At 44.3% G+C, this 18,710-nt stretch overlaps 2 protein-coding genes and 3 non-coding genes across 5 annotated transcripts in view; 1 reads left to right on the forward strand and 4 right to left on the reverse strand.

The window, feature by feature from the left end:
• Positions 1 to 1,458: 1,458 nt before the first annotated feature.
• Rps12 (ribosomal protein S12) lies at positions 1,459 to 3,484 on the reverse strand. Its single transcript, XM_051175393.1, has 6 exons — positions 3,466 to 3,484; positions 3,306 to 3,356; positions 3,077 to 3,193; positions 2,180 to 2,282; positions 1,844 to 1,945; positions 1,459 to 1,544 (listed from the first exon to the last, which is right to left on the reverse strand). Exons 2-6 carry the CDS (start codon positions 3,317 to 3,319, stop codon positions 1,482 to 1,484), a joined length of 399 nt encoding a protein of 132 aa, XP_051031350.1. The 5' UTR covers positions 3,320 to 3,356; positions 3,466 to 3,484; the 3' UTR covers positions 1,459 to 1,481.
• Positions 1,625 to 1,754, reverse strand: LOC127215245 (small nucleolar RNA SNORA33). Its single transcript, XR_007833931.1, has one exon. It is a non-coding gene; the product is annotated as a small nucleolar RNA SNORA33 (small nucleolar RNA).
• Positions 2,018 to 2,092, reverse strand: LOC127215246 (small nucleolar RNA SNORD100). Its single transcript, XR_007833932.1, has one exon. It is a non-coding gene; the product is annotated as a small nucleolar RNA SNORD100 (small nucleolar RNA).
• On the reverse strand, positions 2,776 to 2,848 carry LOC127215244 (small nucleolar RNA SNORD101). Its single transcript, XR_007833930.1, has one exon. It is a non-coding gene; the product is annotated as a small nucleolar RNA SNORD101 (small nucleolar RNA).
• A 9,885-nt stretch (positions 3,485 to 13,369) lies between the features above and the next one.
• Slc18b1 (solute carrier family 18 member B1) overlaps positions 13,370 to 18,710 on the forward strand; it is a 28,202-nt gene continuing 22,861 nt past the window's right edge. Inside the window, exons 1-2 of the mRNA XM_051175394.1 lie at positions 13,370 to 13,595; positions 14,674 to 14,813. Of these exons, the coding sequence (XP_051031351.1) occupies positions 13,556 to 13,595; positions 14,674 to 14,813 (180 nt within the window). The 5' untranslated portion in view covers positions 13,370 to 13,555. The remainder of the gene's footprint in view (positions 13,596 to 14,673; positions 14,814 to 18,710) is intronic.

Raw genomic sequence — 18,710 nt, forward strand, 5'->3', positions numbered from 1 at the left:
AATATTCAGGAGGCAGAAGCAGGTGGGTCTTAGTTGAAGGCAGCCTGGTCTACAAAGTTCTGTGACAGCCAGGGACACACAAACAAGCCCCACCAATGTTTAAAACACAGTGACACATGCCTTTTAATGCTAGCACACAGGAGGCCGACACTAGAGCTGTTTTTGAGGTCAATCTCCACGAGTTTCAGGCCAGGTACATCATTGCCCTCTCTAAAGATAACATGTTACATCATAGACAATGCAATTACACCACAGATAACTTTTGTAACAAAAATTCTATTATAATTAGCAAACATTAATTTAACCTGAGCCTTTAATCCCAGCACTTTGGAGGCAGAAGCAGGCATTTCTGTGAGTTCGAGGCCAGCCTCATCTACAGAGCTGGTACCAAGACAGGCTCCCAAATAAACTGTCTCAAAAAAAAAAAAACCTGTTTAGATCCAGAAGACTACTAAAAATCACAACTGAAGCTAGTATTATGGGAACTAAAACATCCTATTACTTATCTGTGCCCATGCTGGACCACAAGGCCTTTTGTGGAAGGCGAGCACTCATTCATATATGCCCAAGCTTTTTACTTCAAGACTTTTGGGGCAGGATTTCTGCATCAGCTCTGCCTGTCCTGCAACTAGCTCTGTAGATCAGGCTAGTCTCAGAATTGAGAACCAGCTGCCTCTACCTCCTGAATACTGGGATTACTGGCAGGATTTAAGTGTTTCCTCTACCCTACAGCTGGGTTTCCTGATCTTCTAATTCATTAGTACTGTTTACCCATCCTTTCTTACATGGACAAGTCTCACAGCTGACAGCATGCTGTCAATTTTAAATTTTTTACATTAAAAGCCTTCCAAGGCACTTTGTATGGAAGCAAGCTTGTACTATCAAATACTTAATACCAATTAAGTCTCATACAAATAATGCAGTTCAAGAATTCTTTAGCACTAAGCAGTTGCAATTCAACTTCAAGGGACACTAGAAAAGGGTAATTAACTTCAACACATAAGGATGTAAACCATGTTTACTTTTAGCCTCAGGGGTCCTTATGCCCCCAGTCTAAACTCTTTAACCCAAAAATACTCCTTTAACCCCTTCCCCATGCTCTCTCAATTTGATCCCTTTCATGTCATATACGATCTTCAATCTTTGAAGACAGTAAATTCTACAAGCTTTAGGCTGGGAACCTGTGTCTGCTCTCACTGAAGTAACTCAATATAGTCCTGCTCCAAAACTTCCCAGGTCACCGACCCTGTATGAGACCTCCACACTGATAAAACTCCAATGCCTTGGACATCAAGCACCATAGCAGCATTAATTTTAGGTTTATATACTTCCCAATCCCAGTAATAGTCATTATCAAACCAAGACCAAGTAAGTAATTTTTAAAGCATGCTTCTAATTTGCTAGCAACCATCTGCACAAACAGGGACCTTATTTTATAGCAGCAAACAAACGAGAAAAAATGAGCCAAAATTTTTATTTATTCATTTCTTGCACTTGAAGTATTCTTCGATGACATCCTTGGCCTGAGATTCTTTGCCATAGTCCTTAAAAAAAATTAGAAGCAAATTACTTATTATATTAAATTCTGTAACTATAACTGTCAGTTTAAGTGCTTCCCAGCAATTACTGTAGCCATTTTCAGGGACCTTAAAGACTTCAGTTGTCCTTAAGGCTCGTAACATGGCATCACTTTTGCCAGCCTTTCCTAAAATCTCTGCAGAAGCACAGAGATAAGCAGATTAATCAGCTGGCTCAAAGTATGGTTTACATTTAAGAACAGAATGCTATTCTGCTAAGACTTTTTCCTCCCATTAAACACCTCAAAAAAGTAAGACAGACCTACCTTAACCACTACACAACTACAGCCAACCACTTTCCGCGGCTTCCCCTCTCGATCAATTTTACAGAGGCCAACCCATTCCCCTAGCTTCTTGTTGTCATCAACCTACACAAAAACAAAAGCCATTATTAGCAGGGGATACAGCTACTGAAAACGAGAAATCAAGTCTCAAAGGTGGCTGTGTCAGAAGGGTGACATGGCATTTTCCTCATGGCTGTTCAGTAGAGGGAGCCAGTTGTCATCATGTACAGCTCACCGACTGTCATCTTTTGCTCAAAGTAGTGTCAAGACTACTGATACTACTATTGCTCAGGATGTGCAAAAGAAAAGGTTACTTACCTTAATTAGGTTGATCTGGTGCTCAGCACAAAGGGCCTCCACCAACTTGACATACATGGGCTCATCACAATTGGATGCAAGCACACAGAGATGGGCTTGGCGCCTAGAACGCAAAATCCAATGGTGAAACCACACTCATGGCATAAGTTTGGAGTCAAGGCATCTTCACTAAGCATGTACGTGTACCAAACTGCTTACGGCCAGTAACTACTGGAGTTTATTTTCAACCAATTGTACAAACATTGACCCGCTTTTTTTAGTTATCTATCCCTCAGATATCAGTAATTCTTAGCAACTTATTTATTGCATAAGGAAACCACAACCTCTTCATGGTGGCATGTTGTTACCCTTCTAAATGTTTCCAAAAAAAAAAATCAAAGGCAGTATGCTACAACGGTACCTGTGATGTACACTTGTTATTTATACCAAGTTAAAAACCACCCTTCCCACAAAACAGCATGCATAAGCTTAATGACTGAGTATTCCCACGTGCTCCAACAGATCCCTGATTTACGCAGACGCTACAAACAGGCTTAACTCGCAAGTGGCTAACCTCATTTTCTGCCCCTTAACTCATTACCCCCATTAAACTACAGGTTTGTCAGACTGTTTTTTCTCACCCATGAAAGGGGTGAAGGGGTATCCGACAATCAAAGTCATCACTCAAACTCTGTAGTTCCACAAACGCCAACTGCTGCTCATCCCCAGTCCGCACATCAACCCACGCATCCTAAGTGGGCTAGAGAGATCTGAGTTGATACCTTTTCCTAGGTTTCCTGTCGAACGGATGCCACTCAGAACTTTTGTGCTAACAGCATGACCTTCACGCTTGCTTGCCTCGGCTGCAGTTTTTGTTCCGGCTGCAAGAACCCACAGTATTGAGACTGAGACACGTACTTGTCTAAGGCTTTGGCAGCTTCGCGTATGCCACGTGCGAGGCCATCGTGGATGAGGGCGGTCTTGAGCACCTCCTGAAGTGCAGTATTCACGTCCATTACACCTCCAGCAGCAATGCTGAAAAGCAGGGCGAATGGCGTTAGAACCCCCGGCAGACGCTTAGCAGCCCAGCGGCTTCGCATGGAAACCCAGACCCGCGCAGCCCGCAGGAGCCCCACGCCCAGCTCACCCTTCCTCGGCCATGGCGGTGGGTTACGGGTGAGGCCGAATCTTGTACACACTGGAAGACAGAAACAGGAGAAAACGCCTTCGTTAAACCCCAGGGGACACTTAGAACTACAACGCACAGGACAGAGAGCGCTCAGCGTCCGCGCTCACTTCCCACTCACCCCGAGCCTCCGCCTCCGCGCAACCCGGCGGCGGCAGGGGAAAAGACCGCGTGAGGCCGCAGGACGGTATTTAAGCGCCCTTCTGGACGCCTTTGCGCATGTGCGTCTCCTCCCACTAGCGAGGTGGCTCTCGCAGTGCCGGGCCTGAGGAGTTTCTACTTCCGGCTTCAGGAGCGTCCGCGGTAAGGACCCGGCGGGCCTTCCTCGGCTCCAGTTTTCGGCACGCGCAACAGGCAACACCACAGACAGCCCCCAACGCGCGGGCGTGGCCTCCGGAGGCCCCCAGAGCTCTTTCTACGGGATGCGAGAAGGACCAAGAGTCCTGCGCCTGCCTTCGCTGCGTTGAAAAGCTCGTTTTAAAAGTCCTTGCGCGTCTCATTTGCAGTTTTCTCCTGGTGTCACAGTCCGGTGAGGATACCCGAGGACACGCTTTTGTCCCTTGGTCGTAAGCCGCCCTGGGTGTCTGAATTGCAGGCGGGTCGGCTGGTTCTGACCGCAGCCGGTTCCCTCCCGCCCTCGTCCACAGATACTCTGTAATTTGGGAGCGGTCGCGGCCAGTTCTTGTACTTCCCAAGCGGAGACACAGGCTACGTCCCTCCCTGACGGTGTCCCCAAGCCATCAGCTTCCAAAGGCCAGCCCCGAGGATGGGCACAGTGGTCACTGCCCCACTCGGGAATTTCAGAAACTGATGGACTTCCTTCTTAGCTTTTCTAATAAAGGTTTGAGTTTCACCTTTAAAGCCTTACGCTTGCCTGCTTGCCTCTAATTAAAAAAAAAAAAAAAAAAAAAAAAAGGTATGTGATAGGTGGCTGGTTTCTCGGTGCATATTTTCCCAGTATTGTGCTTTTTCTTTTAAAACGTTAGTCCGCCGATATTTTAAAAATGCCTCCATTTTTAAAGATAGTATTTTAGCCAAAGATTAAAATACCAAAATGCCGTCGTGTTGCGGGGTGGAGACGATGTGGAAACGTAGAGAACTTTGGGTTTATGGCAGCATTTATTTGATTGAAAGGGGCTTGAACTAAAAAGTTCCGGGCAGGTTAGTACAGGAAGAGGGTGCAACCTTTTGACTCTTTGGGAAGTGATTTTGAAACATTACATAGTCAGAAAAGAATGGAGTAAGTAAGGTTTAAGTAATTTCCTTAATTTAAAGTTTTTAAAAGTTAACGTGTCAAACTAGACGTATGGTGCAAGCCTTTAATCTCAGCACTTGAGTGTAGAGGCAGGTGAGTACCTGTGCTTTCCAGACCGGCCAGGACAAAAAAAAGAAAAGAGTGATTGTTAAGTCTATTATGTTTCTTTCCCAAAAAGAGTTTCACAGAAGAGACTAAATGGCGAAGATGGAAAATGCAAATGGAGAAAATAATGAGACTTGCATTTATACTAAGCAAAAAGAAAAAAATAGTGCTTTTAGCTTAGTGCCTAAATTTTAGTGCCTTTCCCATCACAGTACAAACCAGTTCAAACTTGATTTCTCTCCAAACCTTTTGATGTTGTCTCTCTACCCTAATAAATGCCATTCAGTCAGCAGTAACCCTTTAGCAATTGGAATTACCCCCTTTAAACCCTGGTTATATAGTCAGTCTAAAGGAAGTCATTAATGGGCACACTTGTGATGAAGATTTTTTGTTTTAAATATAAATTCTCCTACTTTACACTCTAAAGTTAGACTCTCAATTTCAGATATCAGCAAAGGTAGCAAAAATTTTATATAGAGGTTAGTGGTTCTTACCCGGCACATTCTAGCATTTACATAAATATATACAAATATAAACTGGGAAGAGTGCATACAAAACAGTGGGCTGCAGCCCTTTACATGCAGATAGCTACACTTGAAATTTGAGCAACTACCCACCATCCCCAAGATGGTGACCAGGAACAAATTATGAGGGCCTAAGTCCAGGTTGTCATGGAACTTGCTTTGAACTTACAGAGAGCCACCTCTGTCTCTCATCCTGAGTGCTGGGATAAGAGTCTTGTGCCACCACACCTTCCTGAACAGAGCTTTTTCTAAGCATACAAAAGGAACCTGCACATCAACAGGGCCATGAGAATAAAACCATTACTTTGATGAAAACAGTAATGGATAATGATAAGAAAGTTTGTTTAGCATAAATTCATAAATTGCAGCTAATATGCTAGCTTCTTGATTTTACCCTTGCCGTAGAGACCTGTGTTGTTTAGTCCTGAATGTTAAGATACCACAACTTAGAATCACATGAAAAGAAAGCTCCAACTGAAACATTGCCGAGATTAGGTTGGCTTCTGTGAGATGGACTTGCTTGTTAGGTGATGTGGGAAGCCCCAGGCCTCTGTGAGTAGTACAATTCCCTGGGCAGGGCTCCTGAACTGTATAGGACAGGAGAGAGTTAGGTGAGGCAGTGCATTCATTCTTTCCCTTCTGTTCAGTTCTATGAACTATACTATTGAGCTTCAGTTCCTGCCTTGCCTTCCTTCAGAAATCACTGAAACCTAGAACTGTAAGCCAAATCAGGCCCTCTCTCCCCTAAGTTGCTTTGGTCAAGGTGTCTATCACAGCGACAGAAACGAAACTTGAACGAGGCCCTAAGTAACAGTGTCAGTATTCATTCTCTATATTAATTAAGGTGAGCGCATCGTGGCGCAGGCCCAAAACTGTAGTACACCAAAGGTTGTGGCAGGAGGATCTTGAGTTTTACCACTCAAAATCTGAATCCAGTCTGAGCTACCTACTGAGACCCTGTCCCAAAAACTCAAAATAATGATATGATGATGATGGTTTTTTGTTTTTTTGTTTTTTTTTTTTTTTTGTTGTTGTTGTTGTTGTTGTTGTTTGTTTTTGTTTTGTGAAACCAAGACAGAAAAGTTTCTATTCCCAATGTCAGGGGCAGAGAGACAGGAAGCTGATCTTTCATGACAGTGGACTTCAAGGCATTTGCTCTGAATACCTTAGGCATTTGCATAATACCTGTCAGCTGGGATCACTGAGAATTCGAGGGTTGCCCTTCTGATCACAATATGACTGCTCCTGTCTCACTGTGCTAAAAATTGACATAGATGGAAAATATTGCAATTAGACAGGAAAAGAGGAACTGAAATCTAGATTTCGGAATCATCCAAATGTAGATGTGGTTTTCTAGGGCAGGTATAAGAGGAAAAACAAATTACACACAAATGCATTACCTCATCCTGTAGCTCCCTTCCAAGAATGAGAGTCAGCTGCATGCCCCCTTCCGTTGCTAGTCCGGTTCCTTGACTATCTGCCTTAGCAAAGACCCAGTCCTCCTCATGTTAACATTCTTCCCATGTGTGTATGTCTATCTTTGTGTCCAAAGGTTTTCTTTTTGTAAGAATACCAGTTGAGAGCCGGCTGTTAGTGGTGCATGCCTTTAGTCCCAGCACTTGGGAGGCAGAGGCAGGTGGATCTCTGTGAGTTCGAGGCCAGCCTGGACTACTGAGTGAGTTCCAGGACAGGCTCCAAAGCCACACAGAGAAACCCTGTCTCTGAAAAAAATACCAGTTGGGGGAGGAGTGATGAGCAAAGAGGTCAAGAACAGGCTGGAGAAACCCACAGAAACTGCTGACCTAAACAAGGGGGAGCTCATACGTGTGTGTGTGTGTGTGTGTGTGTGTGTGTGTGTGTGTGTGTGTGTGTGTGTATGAATACCAGTCAGTTTAGGGGTCCACCTTGCTCCAGGTGACCTTGTCTTAACTATTAATAAAACTCATTCCATCTGAGGGGCAGAACTTAAGAGCTTTAGATTTTAATTTTGAGGGAACACAGCTCAACAAAGAAGAAAGGGATTAAAAATAGATGCACTAAGAGGACAGATCTTTGATTTGGTTTTTGTTTGTTTGTTTGTGGAGACAGGGTTTCTCTGTATTGCTTTGGAGGCTGCCCTGGAACTAGCTCTGTAGGCCAGTTTGGCAGAGATCCACCCGCCTCTGCCTCTTGAGTGCAGGGACTAAAGGCGTGTGCCACCAACGTCCTGCTGGATCTTTGATTTCGACTGAAAAAAACAAAGAATGTTAGAAAACAAAGAGGACTTGGAATACAGTGTTTGCTGTGCAAGTGTGAGAAAGTGAGTTCAAACCCTCGGGGCTCCTGTACAAGCCAGACACATGGCATAGATGTACGTGATCCCTTATGGGGAGGTGGGGAATGAGTGGTAGAAATGAAGATTCCCCCAGTGCCACTCAGCCTGGCATATGACGCAGGAAAACAAGAAAATGACCCTGTCTCAAACAAGGGGGAAAATGAGTACAACACCCAAGGTTGTCTCCTGACTTACACGGCCATGCCATAGCACATACATGAATGTGCACACACAGAGATGACTTAATAATTTTTGAAGTAAAAAAAAAAAAAGTTAAAAAAAGAAGCAAGGCTTAGTGGTGCACACCTTTAATCCCAGCACTTGAAAAGCAGAGACAGGTGGACCTCTGATTGCCAAGACAGCCAGGGCCACCTGGAGAGACATTGGCTCAAAAACTACGCACCCCCCCCAAAGAAGAAAAAGTAAAAATTGTAAGAAATCGAAAAAGAAATTAGAGCTAGGTAGAGAAGATGGGCTAAGGTACCCAAACTATATTCTATTTGGGTCTCAGGTCAGATGAGTTAAAAACCCCAGCTCACGTTGCGGCTAGCCTCTGACAGGTTATTCATTTTCCAGCAAAAGTGCTGCTAGCGCTATAAGTCTGGAAGAGGTAAGTGAGATGGTGCCTTACAGTGCTTATTTGCCTTGTACAGAACTTCCCGCAAAAATGTATGGGAAGGAATTTGTTCAGATGCAGAATGCTTGCAGAGACAGCATGCCTGAGGTCCTGCTTTCTATTGCTCAGCACCAACTAAGATTGGGAGTGGCCACGGGGCAGTGGTGGTGAACACCTTTAATTTCAGCACTGAGGAGGCCGAGGCAGGCTGATGTGTATGAGCTCAAGGCCAGCCTGGTCTGCAGAGTGACTGTTACACAGAGAAACCCTGTCTCTGGAAGAAAAAAAAAAATTCCCTAAGAATGATAAAAACACACTCCCTGTACTTACGTCCTCTAGGCATAACCCAAAGCTAAAAAGAGCATTTTAAGTGCAGCAGAACCGAGGTGGGAGGGATTCATTACATACAAGAGATCGATAATACACAAAATTCCATAAATTTCTTTGTAGAAATGAAAGGGGACAAATGACGATAAACCCACATTTTGTGAGGGCCAAGAGACAACTTTCTATGTATATTTCTATACTCAACCAGAAAGAAACAAAACAAAAAAGTATTCACCACCAGATGCTACAGGAAAAAAATCCATGAAGAGAAGCGGTAAGGGATAGAAAACTCAGATGTTCCCGAATGACAAGCACGGGAAATGGAAACCATGAGAGTGCACGCAAGAAGTTCCTTTCCCTCTTAGTTACAAAAATGGGGTGGGGGAGGAGGGCAGGGAAGTGGAGAAATCGCCCATTGATTGGGTATTCTTCCAGAGAACTCCGGTTCAATTCCCAGCGTCCACACGGCAGCTCACAACTGTCTCTAACTCCAGTTCCAGGGGATACAAAGTGTTCACACAGACACACACGCAGGGAAAACACCATTGCACATTAAAAAAAAAAATATTAATCTCTTTTGAAAAAAAAGAAGGAAACGAGGTCTTTTAAGGTAAAGGCTATAATATTGCATAATGAACCGTATGTCTTGGTAGTCATAACTCGTAGGACAACTGAAGCCCAAAGGAAGAGAAGGTGAGTCGTGTGTAAAATGACTCATAAAGTTGCAAGGTTATAATGAGGGCAATGTATAAAATTACAGGGTTGCTCAGGAAGTGATGTAATATTACCACTAAGTAGACCAAAAAGTTTAAAGCTGGGTATTATGGTGCCCAGGCAATCCCTGTCCCTACTAAACAATATTTTAAAAAGCTAATGAGCTAGGGAGATCACTTAGTCCGCAAAGTGCCTGTCACATAAGAATGAGGACCACACAGAAGAAGCCAGCTGAGAAGGAGCACACTTGTAATCCCAGTGCTGGGAAGCAGGAATACAAAAGAGATAATAAAATGATGTACTTAAGCTCACTCATGTCTGTACTAACTTTAAATATCAATAGATTATTTGCTTTCACTAAAAGTCAAGATAATCAGGATGAATTTCTCTAAATCCTGTTCTGCCTATAAGGTATTTGTTTTCTTTAAAAATATTTTACATTTATTTATTGTGCATGTTGATGTGTGTGGGCTCAGATTCTTTGGCTTTTGAGTAGAAGACAGAGGATAGCCCAAGGGGATAGTTTTCTCCTGCTATTGTGTGGTCCTGGGTATTGAACTCCAGTCATTCGGGCTTAGCATCAATCACCTTTGTCCACTGCACCATCTCAAACACAATGCAGAAATACCATCTAGTAAAATTCAATACCAATTCACCTTAAAATTTTCCACACCTTGCTGGTCCGTAGTGGTGCCGGCCTTTAATCCCAGCACTTAGGAGGCAGAGACAGGCAGCTCTCTGTGAGTTTGAGGTCAACCTGGTCTACAGAATGAGTTCCAGAACAGCCAAGGCTACACAGAGAAACCCTGTATCAGGGGAAAAAAAAAAAAAAAAACAAACAAACAAAAAACATTTTCCACAAGTTGAGACTAGAATCAAGCATGTTGACCCACTAATTCTGGTTTGCTGAAGCCCATGTTAGACCTCTGCCCTTTAGGAAGTGAGGTTTGTTTTGTTTTTGTTCTACTTTCTTTTTACTAAAAACTTTATAGCAATTTGTTATAGCCATCACAGAAAACTAACACAATAAAATAGAGATGGGCCATGACTCATGGTGATTCAACTTATAATTATTTTAGTTTTAGGATGGTATGAATGGGCAGACAAGATGGCTCCCGAGGTAAAGGCTCTTGCAAGCCGAGGCTGATGATGTCACTTGTAGGAGGAGGGGCTCACGTGGTCAAAGGAGACAACTGACTCCTGAGCATTGTCTTCTGACACCGCCTCCCCCCCACCCCTCACCCCCTACCACGCATGCATGTCCTCCCGATAAATATTTTCTCTTTCAAAGATGGCATAGAAGCAGTACTCCCTCGATAGAAATGGTACCTAGAATTTGGATCTTTTCTGGGCCAGCAATCAGGGCTGAGGCTGGATATTTCCAGATTTTTGTTCTCTTATTCTAGAATGGATCAAAAGCCCACACAGATTGCAAAGCAGTAAGGAAATTTTATTTAAAGCGAAGTGGTAGGGACAAGAGAAGCAGCCACATGAGTGAACACTCAAGGGGCCTGATTATTGTTTGGGGCTTTTTACGGGATTAAAGAGGAGGATTTTGGTTTGTATGTATTACAGTCAGGGTGGAGTCTCTATTTTGATAGATTTAGTCATAAAATAAAATTCCTACTTCATATAGTCCTACCCATAATGCATCTAATGTATTTATTTTAATTTTAGATGTACAAGTGTTTTACCAGTGTATATGTCTGTGTACCACATGCCCACAAGGGGGTCAGATCCCCTGGAACTGGAGTTATAGCTGGAGTCACCATTTGGGTACTAGGAATAGAGTGCCAGTCCTCTAGAAGAGCCAATGATCTTTTTTTTCCCCTAAGAGTTAGTTATTATCTATAGTGTCCTGCATGTATGCCCATAGGCCAGAAGAGGGCACCAGATCTTACTACAATTGGTTGTGAGCCACTATGTGGTTGCTGGGAATTGAACTTGGGACCTGTGGAAGGGCAGCCAGTACTCTTAACTGCTAAGCCATCTCTTCAGCCCAATGCATATATTTTAGTCAGGTACACCTGGTCCTGCATAGGCATGAAGTGGTAAGTAGGGGATTTCCCCCTAGAAGTTCTCTTGAGAGCACAAGTTTACTTATCATGCACGCATTTCAAGCTAGTTCACCCAGGTTAAGAGAAGAGTATGTGTGCAGATTAATGCACAGGGAGGTCCCAGGTTCACAAAACAATGCCGTATATTACTCAAAGAGAGAAGTCTGCAAAGGCCAAGGCAACTCAGGCTGCTAAGCTATGCATGCTTTTATTTATTCTCCCCCCCCCCCCGCCCCCAAGACAAGGTTTCTCTGTGTAGTTTTTGTGCCTGTCCTGGAACTTGCTCTGTAGACCAGGCTGGCTTCAAACTCAGAGAACTGTCCCCCACCCCCAGTACTGGGATTAAAGGTGTGCGCCACCACCCAGGTTTTAATTCTTAAGTAAAAAAACAAGAACTTGAAATCACCTGGTTGAGACCCCAAGAGGCAGTGATAGGTAGACACAAAGCAGGAATACAGCTTTGAAAATTTTATTCCGTGTTTATTCATTTGAGGGACATGCTCAGGACAATGTGGGGGGTTTGGCTCTCTCCTTCTACATGTGGATCCCAGGGACAGAACTTGGGTTGTAGTGCTAGACAGTAAGAATCCTTACCTTCTCAGCCATCTTGCAGGCCCAAGGACTTTTTTTTCAAAATACACACACACACACACACACACACACACACAGACACACACAATGTAAGAATGGCTGCTGATGTGAGAGGGAAATAGGAATGGAGAGGGGAATGGATGTCAACAGAAATGAGGAAATCAGTTAAAAGACTGCTGAGATGGTTAAGAAAAGTTCTAAGACAGAGTCAAAGAAGAGAAAGGAAAGGAGGGAGAAAGGAAGGAAGGAGAGAGGGAGGGAGGGAGGGAAGGAAGGAGAATGGGAGGGAGGGAGAGAAAAACAAATAATAGGACCAGTTTGGGTGACCCAACATCTGCAATTAATATCAGTACAGAAAGTGAGTTTAAAAAAGAATGAAAGAAGCCGGGAGATGGTGGCGTACGCCTTTGATTCCACCACTCGGGAGGCAGAGGCAGGCAGATCTCTGTGAGTTCGAGACCAGCCTGGTCTACAGAGCAAGTTCCAGGACAGGGTCCAAAGCCACAGAGAAGCCCTGTTTCAAAAAAACCAAAACAAGCAAACAAACAAAGGGGAAGAAAGGAAAGGGAGGGAGGAAGGAAGGAAAGAAGGAAGATTGTAAAAGAAATAATTGGAGGAAAATCTTCTGTGGGTAGAGGTTAGGTTGGAATGAGAAGATGGTAAAATGGCTTTGGGGGAACTGGAGAGATGGCTCAGTGGTTAAGAGCACTTACTGCCCTTCCAGGGGACCCAAGTTCAATTCCTAGCACCCATGTGAGGTGGCTCATGATCATTTTAAGTCCATCTCCAGTGGATCCAACAGCCTCCTTTGGAACATACACACAGACCCACACAATAACCCTCCTTCCAGGATCCATGCAGGGCTCACTTTGCTGAAGTACAATCCGTTCCCAACGGTTCCATTGTAGAACTCTTAGCATTGTAGTAAAATATTAATCCTGTCTACCATGTCTGCTAGTAGGTCGGCATGGTGTACAAGAGGTTTCATTCATACTGAAATCACATCGAGTGCAGGAGGCAGGAGTGGGAATCTTCGCCTTGACCTAGATTTCCAAACTTAAGTCCTTCCCAAATAACAAACAAGGGAAAGACCAAGTGAAAAGTAGATTTGTGCTGGGATACTTTGGATGGAAGAAAGGGGACACGAGCTCGCACCTCTTATCACTAGGCGCACACCAGTCTAGGAGCGCATACAAACAAACCTTACGACCCCAGTTGTGGAGACAGAAGAAAAAAGGACCTTGCCAGCCAAAGAGAAACACAACAGATGAGCAAAAAAGTCTCCATAGCCAGCCTTCTGGCCGTTCTCATCCTTCTTGCAAACATTTGTCGGCAGGTGTTGTACAAAGTTTTGTTCACTTCCGTTTCTTCAGTGTCCGTCCTTCAGCGATCACACACACTGTCATTTCCACCCTTTAGGTGCGAGCCTCGTTTTCTTTAAAGGACGCAGGACCTGACTTTCTCCTCTTTTTTTTTTTTTTTTCAGAACCCAGAGATCGGCATGGGCGGGGACCCCAGCTCCGCCCCTGCCCGCCCTCGCGCCCCTCGGTCCCCGGCTCCAGGGATCTGGAAGGGATCATGCACTCGGCTCGGATCTCCACCTCTGGATCGGGAATGCGGAGTCAAGGCCCGGTAGTGCGTCCGCTGCCTGTGCATCCAGTCCGTGGCGATTGAAGCCGGTGTCGCCGGCGAACCGAAGCAGACGCTCATGGACGCAGCGGGATCCCCGGCTCCTGCGGGGACAGGAGGTGACCGTGATCTGCGCAGTCGCTCGCTGCTACTGGCTTCGGGCCTGTCTCTTTAAATAGGATCCAGTAGGCTTAGCTTTCCTTTTTTTTTTTTTTTTCTTTTTTCCTGAGACCAGGGTGGGGCCAGCATTTTCTTTTCTCTGCTTTGGGGACTGCCTGTGCTTATGTGCTATGCTTTTAAAATAGGGGGTTTCAGAATGCCTTCAAATTAACAGTCATCAGGCCTAAAGTGTATTCTTTGGTATTCACTGGCCTTCTCATGTCCCTTCTTCAATCGGGCATTTTTAAAGGATTCTAACACTTCCTCATCTTGTGTAGGAAGGACTTTTCCCTCCTGGCCCACAGTGACTACCCCTGGAAGAACAGCAGATCAAATGCATTTCCTTTTTTGTCCCCTCAGAATCATTTAATTTTAAAATGTTTAAGGAATCTACTTGGACATTTGAAGCTGAGCGATTAATTAGTTCTTTGACAGTTCAAATATGGAAACAAAATACTTAATGAGTTGATTCAAAAGACTAGGAACTAGTGTTGAAAATGACTTGATTATGCCTTGATTTACATATTTGTGAGTCTTGTCTTTCCAGAATGTTAAGTTCACCAATTGAATGATTGGTAATGAGCTAGCATGCCTCAGGTAAAGAGCTAGCATTACCCGTTTAAACAGTCAAGCCCTGGCTGAGTCTATGTAGCTTGTGAAACCAGTAGCTTGAGAAAATGAGATGTCTTTCTTCACAGCCTGAGGCAGCTCACAAAGCTCCCTGGTGCCCATCACTGTAGGGATTTCTGAAAAGGCAGGCACATTGCCCCCTTTCCTTGTACATCAAGGTAGATCAGATGGCTTAGTATTTTCTACACTGAAATTCTAACAGGAGAGTCTATGCATGAAAACCATGTTTCAGATTTGCAGTGATATTCCAGGCTTGTTTTGTGTTAGGTCATACAAGCTGTATTTAGAATAGCCTTTTAGCTCAACAAGTGTTTTCAGAGTCTACTAATTCTACAGTAAAATCTCACAAGTGTGTTTTACCCTGAATCCCAATTACATCCTTGTAATGGCAGTATGTTTGCATTCAAGGTGACGGCTCTAGAGGGAGAACCAGAGAGACATCTGGGAGACTTTCAAGAGAACAGATTTATGTACTGGTGTCAGCCGCATCCATGAACTTGGGTTGCATGATGGCCTATTCCATTCTTGGACCATTTTTCCCCAAGGAGGTAAAACATTTTTATATCTGTACAAACCAAGTTTTAGAAAGTCCTTTAGTTATGTAATTTTAGAGAACATAGAATATACGAATATGGTGGGGGGGGTGGCTTAGCAGTAAAGAGTATGACCTGAGTTTAGTTCCCAGCACCCACATCAAGAAGTTCATAACCATAACTCTAGCTCCGGAGGAGTCTGGTGACTTTGGCCTTTGTGGACATCAGCACTCACATGTAACTATCTCCATATAGACACATAAGTATACACACATAATTAAAATTTTTCAAAATAAATAAAATATAAAACTGTACCTACAGTACAGATAATATATATGTGTGATGCATGATGGGGTGTATACTGTGTGTATGTGTGTGGGGGGAGGTGTTAGTGCATGTGTGCACAGAGGTCAAAGGTCAATGTCAGGCATCTTCATCAAGATATGCTTTTTTTTACTGTACTTGGAGCTCACAAGTTCAGCTAGCCTGGCTAGCCAGCAGGCCCCTGGGATCCTCCTGCCTCCACCTCCCAGGGCTAGCATTACAGGCGAGGCGTGTGCCAGTGTTTTATGTGGATGCTGGGGATCCAGCTTTGGTCTTCCTGGTAACACACAAGCACTCACCCAGAGTCATTCCCCTAATTCCCCTCCTGCCAGGAGCACATTTCTTAGTGTTTATTATCAGGGGGAAAAAGAAAAACAGGCGCATCCTCTTGCTGGGTAATTCTCCTAAAATAGACTTGATTTTCTAAGTATTATGTATTTTACCATGCCCTTTAATTAATCTCTATTTGGTGTCTACAGCTGACAAAAGGAGATTCATCAAAGGAGCAAGATGCCAATACTGCCAAAAGGCTCTAACTCTGTCTTCTGGTGTCGGCATTACATATATTTTAGAATTAGGTTGTTTGTAGCCAAGTGTGATGGCTCATGCCTTTAATCCCAGTAGTCAGAAAGCATAGGTAAGCAGCAGATTGTAGGAGCCTGGTCTATAGTGAGTTCCAGGCAGCCGTGGTCTTATGGTCAGTCTGACTCCAAAGGGGGGTAGTTCAGGATATTCATTCACTCCAGAGGAAGGATTCTGATTAATGTTGCCAGGATCCTCTAATCTTTGTCCTTTACATGATGTTAGGAAGTGTAGCTGGTGGCACAGAGGTTCACCTGGGGTATGGAGTCCATGCATATAATGATATGGATGGAAGGGAACTAGTTTGGGCACATTCAGACACCGTGTCCAAATGTTTCTTTTGTGCATCTTGCCAACATTTTATGTTCACAGCCCACTGACACCTTCTCAGTTCTCAAACCGCCTTGACAGCAAGTAGTCCTTCCTTTGGTTTGCTATCAGGAAGGCTTTTCTCCTAAAGGAACAATGTGGCTCCACACCCAATAACACTCACTGGTTCTCAGCACATGCTCCACCCTTTCATCCACTTGGTGCCTACAACCATCCCATAATGAGAGACAATACTGAGGATCCATCCCATCGTGTCACTTTAAAACAGCAGTCTCCGCGGTGAAGGGCTTCCTAGTTAGTACAATTTCACTGGAGGGTCAAGTTTCTACTCGGGGTTCATTGTGTTGTACATAAATATGCCCAGGGAAAGAAAAGCCAGGAAGTTCCCTGTCTCACTTGTTCATTATGAACCAAAAATATGAGCAAGGGAAGACAGGAGGGAAGGAGGAGAATCGATTGGCTTTGGGTGTCTTTTAGGGTAAAGTGGGCCAGGAGTGATGATACTGAGAAGGGAAGAAGCTTCCCTGTCTTTGGGCAGAATCGAGCCGAGGAAAAAGGTGTAGTACTGAGACTCTTCAGTTAAGTGAGGTGTGTTGTGAGAAATGGTAGCTTCTATGGTAAATAACGGGGGAGGGTGGTCATTACAGATGTGTGCAGGAGAAGAGCACAATGAATGACATATTCTTATGGGACATAAAGAAGACAGCTCACCGGGGCTTAAGCTTAGGGCAGAGTGAGTCATTGATAGAAGGCTGAGGCTCTGAGGGGCAAGTTGGAATGCAAGAACACTGGGATGTATGCCCAGGGCTTGGTCACTGGAAGAGCATCAAAGTGGCTGGGCAGATTTGGGTTTTATGAAAAAATAATGATGGGAGCCCCTAAGGCAGTAGTTCTCAACCTCCCTAATGCTATAATCTTTTAATACAGTTCTTCATGTGGTGGTGACCCACAACCATGAAATTATTTTCGTTGCTACTTCATAACTGTAATCACAAATTGTAATGTCAATATCTGATGTGCAAGATATCTGATATAACACTCCTGCCAAAGGGGTCACGACCCACAGGTTGAGAACCCTGCTCTAAGGTTAAAGAAGGTGTCTTAGTTTGGCTTCCCTTCACTTATTCATTTATTTTATGTGCTCGGGGTTTTGCCTGCACCCTGTACATGCCTGTGCCTGTGGAGGCCAGGAAGAGGGCATCAGATCCCCTGGGACAGGAGTTACAGATGATTTTAAACTGCCGTGTGGATGCTGGGAATTGAACCTGGGTCCTCTGAAAGAGCCAGAGCTCTTAACCCACTGAGCCATCTCTCCAGGCCCCTTAGGGTTTCTATTGTGATGATGAAACGCAATGACCAAAAAGCAAGTTCGGGAGGAAAGAGTTTATTTAGCTTACATTTCCGTACCACTGTTCACCATTGAAGGCAGTCAGGACAGGAGCTTAAATAGAGCAGAAATCTGCCATGCTTTCTTATAGAACCTGCTCAGGGGTGGCCCCACCCACCATGGGCTGGGCCCTTCCCAATTAATCGCTAATTAAGAAAATTCCCTACAGGCCTGCTTATAGCCTGATTCTTGTTTGTTTTGTTTTGTTTCTTGAGATAGGATTTCCCTGTGTAACAGTTCCAGCTGTCCTGAAACTCATTTTGTAGACCAGGCTGGCCTTGAACTCACTGAGATCTGCCTGTCTCTGCCTCCAAAGTGCTGGGATTAAAGACATTTGACACCACCACCCGGTTTATAGTCTGATCTTATTGAGGCATTTTTTTTCAGTTGGAGCTTCCTCCTCTCCAGTGACTCTGGCTCATATCAAGTTGGCATAAAAATGGCCATCACAGAAGGGGGAAACCACAGAAATTTATTCACAACACAGATCACTTTTGTGGCCTCAAAGACACAGTGATGTCTGCCTCCTTTTTCTCTAGCAAGCAAGTAACTCTTCAGCAGCAGACACGGCAGTGGTCTCTAATCTAGGACAACTATGACTCTGTCACTTGGAGATAGCCCTGTCCCAGGACTGTACCCCGCCTCAAACGCCAGCTGCAGACCCCGTATTCTCTAACCTGCTCTTTGTGACTCACTGACTATAAGTTAGGGCTCATACAAACCTTCCTTGGATTCGATTGGTTTGCTTAATTGGCCACAGAACTCAGGAAAATACTTAAAGGTATGGATTTATTATACAACTGCATTGGGTGGCTCGTAGCCCATTAGGGACATCCACATTTACAGCTGTGTAGAAACTCTATGAGCCCTGTGCCTTCGGTGTTTTGTGGATGTGATAGTTTACAGATTGGGTGTAGAAGCCCAGTCAGGCCTGACAGTCCAGGTTCTTTTTGTTGTCTTTATAAAATTCCTCCCCTCAGAGAGTGAGACAGAACCTTCTGGAATGAGAAGAGTCTTATAATCTAATTTGTCAGACAAGCTAGATGAGAGTTACAAGCTAGGAACTAACTCTCTCTCTCTCTGTCTCTGTCTCTGTCTCTCTCTCTCTCTCTCTCTCTCTCTCTCTCTCTCTCTCTCTCTCACACACACACACACACACACACACACACACACAGGTTGGTAAGATGGTTCAGTGGGTAAAAGCACTGAGTTCCTTCCCCTGGACCCATAATGGTAGTAGAGAACTGACCCTGCATGTTGTCTTCTGACTTCCACATGCATGCCCCCAG

The sequence above is a fragment of the Phodopus roborovskii genome, unplaced genomic scaffold, assembly GCF_943737965.1.
Source record: "Phodopus roborovskii unplaced genomic scaffold, PHOROB, whole genome shotgun sequence".
Classification (NCBI taxonomy): Eukaryota; Metazoa; Chordata; class Mammalia; order Rodentia; family Cricetidae; genus Phodopus; species Phodopus roborovskii.